The sequence below is a fragment of the Pteropus alecto genome, unplaced genomic scaffold (genome assembly GCF_000325575.1).
Source record: "Pteropus alecto unplaced genomic scaffold, ASM32557v1 scaffold398, whole genome shotgun sequence".
NCBI classification, from domain to species: domain Eukaryota; kingdom Metazoa; phylum Chordata; class Mammalia; order Chiroptera; family Pteropodidae; genus Pteropus; species Pteropus alecto.
Genome location: NW_006442497.1, coordinates 5,823,693 through 5,827,234, shown reverse-complemented (window position 1 = coordinate 5,827,234; position 3,542 = coordinate 5,823,693). Strand labels below are relative to the sequence as shown.

General features: G+C 35.3%; 1 protein-coding gene across 1 annotated transcript in view; it reads left to right on the top strand.

Moving 5' to 3' along the window:
- The window catches only part of MYH2 (myosin heavy chain 2), a 22,420-nt gene extending 18,878 nt beyond the window's left edge, over positions 1 to 3,542 (top strand). The window contains 7 exon segments of the mRNA XM_025040084.1: positions 1 to 86; positions 173 to 376; positions 909 to 1,034; positions 1,124 to 1,294; positions 1,378 to 1,482; positions 1,604 to 1,699; positions 3,390 to 3,542. The exon segment at positions 1 to 86 is cut by the window's left edge and continues 21 nt beyond it. Of these exon segments, the coding sequence (XP_024895852.1) occupies positions 1 to 86; positions 173 to 376; positions 909 to 1,034; positions 1,124 to 1,294; positions 1,378 to 1,482; positions 1,604 to 1,699; positions 3,390 to 3,542 (941 nt within the window).

The window sequence follows — 3,542 nt, the reverse complement described above, 5'->3', positions numbered from 1 at the left end:
ATGAAATGGAAATCCAGCTGAACCACGCCAACCGCATGGCTGCTGAGGCCCTGAGGAACTACAGAAACACCCAAGGCATTCTCAAGGTAAATGGGCTCAAGAGATGGTCCCAGGGCAGTTGGGTGACTGCAGCCCTGAGAACGAGATGTCTCAAGGATCATTCATTCCACAGGACACTCAGATCCACCTGGATGATGCTCTCAGGAGCCAAGAGGACCTGAAGGAGCAGCTGGCCATGGTGGAACGCAGAGCCAACCTGCTGCAGGCTGAGATTGAGGAGCTGAGGGCCACTCTGGAACAGACGGAGAGGAGCAGAAAAATAGCAGAACAGGAGCTTCTGGATGCCAGTGAGCGTGTCCAACTCCTCCACACCCAGGTGGGATTCAGTGCAAAAAACTCATGCTTGGTGAATGCTTATATGTCCCAGAAATATATATGCTTAATTTTTTTATATGACAGCCAGGTTTTATGCTTCTACAAGATTTTTCACTGTATTATTGAGAAAACTTTGCTTTTTTATTTTGCATAAATTATTGATTCATGTCATATAATCTTCTAAGGCTACTCATACTATTTTGTCTTAATATCTTTATTGATCCTTGCTATCAATATTGATTGTGGAAAAATGGAATGTTTAACATCTGTTATAATTTTATTCCTGTGAATAGTCCCATTGGTAAATGGCAGTTATGAAATTATAGAGATATTTGGCCTAGTTATGAACTATGTACTTGAAGATGCTGAATATTCTATAACATTTCCATTTTATTTAATGGTGCTACATAACAAAATAATATTGAAGGGCATTTGACTTACAAATTTTTACCTGAAAATTTTTTTAAAAAATGGCTACCATGACAAGTTCTTAGGTAACATGATAAAAAAATTTATAACTTATTTTTAAACAGAACACCAGCCTGATTAATACCAAGAAGAAACTCGAGACAGACATTTCCCAAATACAAGCAGAGATGGAGGACATTATCCAGGAAGCCCGCAACGCAGAAGAGAAGGCCAAGAAGGCCATCACAGATGTGAGCTGAGGGCATGCAGTGGTGGTTGAACTTGAATCTTGATATGCTATCTCAGCTCCCTCAATTGGTTTTATTTTATTGCTAATTAGGCGGCCATGATGGCTGAGGAGCTGAAGAAGGAACAGGACACCAGCGCCCACCTGGAACGGATGAAGAAGAACCTGGAACAGACGGTGAAAGACCTACAGCACCGTCTGGATGAGGCTGAGCAATTGGCCCTAAAAGGTGGGAAGAAGCAGATCCAGAAACTAGAGGCCAGAGTGAGTATCTCAATATCTATCTGTTTCCATTTGCTCCCAATGGCTTACAGGATCAAAGTTCTTAAGAGCCAATTTATTTGCAGGTGCGTGAGCTTGAAGGAGAGGTTGAGAGTGAGCAAAAGCGTAATGTTGAAGCTGTTAAAGGTCTGCGCAAACATGAGAGGAGAGTGAAGGAACTCACTTACCAGGTACAGCAATAGTTTTTTATCCACTAAGCACTCCTCCATGTATATATGAAACACTCATATGCAATGATACAATGGTCATGTACTTTGAAAGTAATGCCCTATGGTTTTTATAATCTTTCAGACGGAAGAAGATCGAAAAAATATTCTCAGGCTTCAGGATTTGGTAGATAAACTTCAGGCAAAAGTGAAATCTTACAAGAGACAAGCTGAGGAGGCTGTAAGTATCCTTAAGCTAGAAAAGAGAGAAGTCCTCTGCTAAGAAAAGCTAGCAAATAATTAGGTTTACTACTCCTTGTAGTAAATAAGCTATTTGCTTTATAGAAGACTGTGACTTCTTAAAAACTTTTGTGCATTTTTATAGTTTTGCTTATTATTTATAATAATAGCTTGATTTTAAAAGTAAATTTTTAATCCACAAAGAAACCTCAAAATTCAAAGCAGAAATAATACAGGCCACATTTTCTAGCCACAGTGTGATCAAATTGTAAAGTGATGAGAAATATAAACAAAAATTCCCAAATGCTTAAATGTTAAAAAACAAAGTTTCTTAAATATTTTTGGGGTTAAATTGGAAATTAAAAAAACATAATTACTGAATAATTATCAATTACAAAAAAATTTCAAGGAAATTGCTACTTTGACAGACCTTTAGAGTATAGTCAAAGCTGTCATTGGAGGACAATTCATTGCTTCATATGCTTTCATTATAAATCAAAAATTAAAATAAATGAATAAATTGGCATTTCAATAAAGAAATTATAAATAAAATAATGGAAGTAAGAACTACTGTTAAAGATAAAGGTTGAAATTGATGAATTAGAGTATACTATTTTCTAATTTTCTAATTTCAATAATATCTGATAATTTCTGAGGAGCTAATAAAATAATAGTAATAACATAAATACACTCACATCTAGCTTAATCAAGGAAAAAGAAAAAGAAAATACAAATTCTCAACATTAGGAATGAGAAAGTGGGCAAGCCATACAAGTAGGTTTACTAAGCCATTCCAGAGCATGGGAAAAATAAAAAGCTTTCCAAATTATTTTAAGAAGCTCACATAACCCTCATACCAAAACCCTTCCAAGACAGAATGGGGAAAAAAACCAAAGGTGGTTTTACTCATAAATGTAGTTATAATAAAGATAAATTACTAAATCCATCAGTGATTAAATAGGCTTAATTCCTATTAAGGATTAGTTAATATTAGGGAATTTGTCAATAGAATTATTATAACCAAAGCAGGAGAAAAAAGTAATTGTCTTGAAATGTGACAAAATAATATATGATAAAATACAACTTTTTTTTCAGTTTAAAGAAACTATTAAGAAATTCATCCTAGTGAAGTACAGCACAGGGAATATAGTCAATAATATTATAATAACTATGTATAGTGCCAGATGGGTACTAGACTAATTAGGGGGACCACTTCATATTTTATATAAATGTCCAACCACTATGCTGTACACTTGAAACTAGTATAAAATAACATTGAATGGCAACTGTAATTGAAAAATAAAAATTAAAAAAAAGAAATTCATCCTTAATATAATAAAGAATATCTAACTTGAGCTAACAATCATCTTATAGCAAGCATTAACATTCTTGACTTTAATATTCTTGCCTTCTCTGCTCTTATATTCTTTCTTGCTCTACTTGTGGTATGTATCTCTTAATATGTTTTGTTTGCAAAAATACAGATGTGACTATTTATGAGACACCAAGCCCCAAATAAATCATCCGGTTAATATCAATGATAAGCAAAATCCAAGAGACAGTAAAACAATCATGTTTCCTGTTGAGTATTTTAACTTCTCTGTAGATGCCAAGTCTTTTCTTCCCTTAGGCCTAAGGAGTCTAGAAAGATGCACAGTATAGATTCCTTACAATTCCATTTTTATTCTCAGGAGGAACAATCCAATACAAATCTATCTAAATTCCGCAAGATCCAGCACGAGCTGGAGGAGGCCGAGGAGAGGGCTGACATTGCCGAGTCCCAGGTCAACAAGCTGCGGGTGAAGAGCCGCGAGGTTCACACAAAAATCATAAGTGAAGAGTGA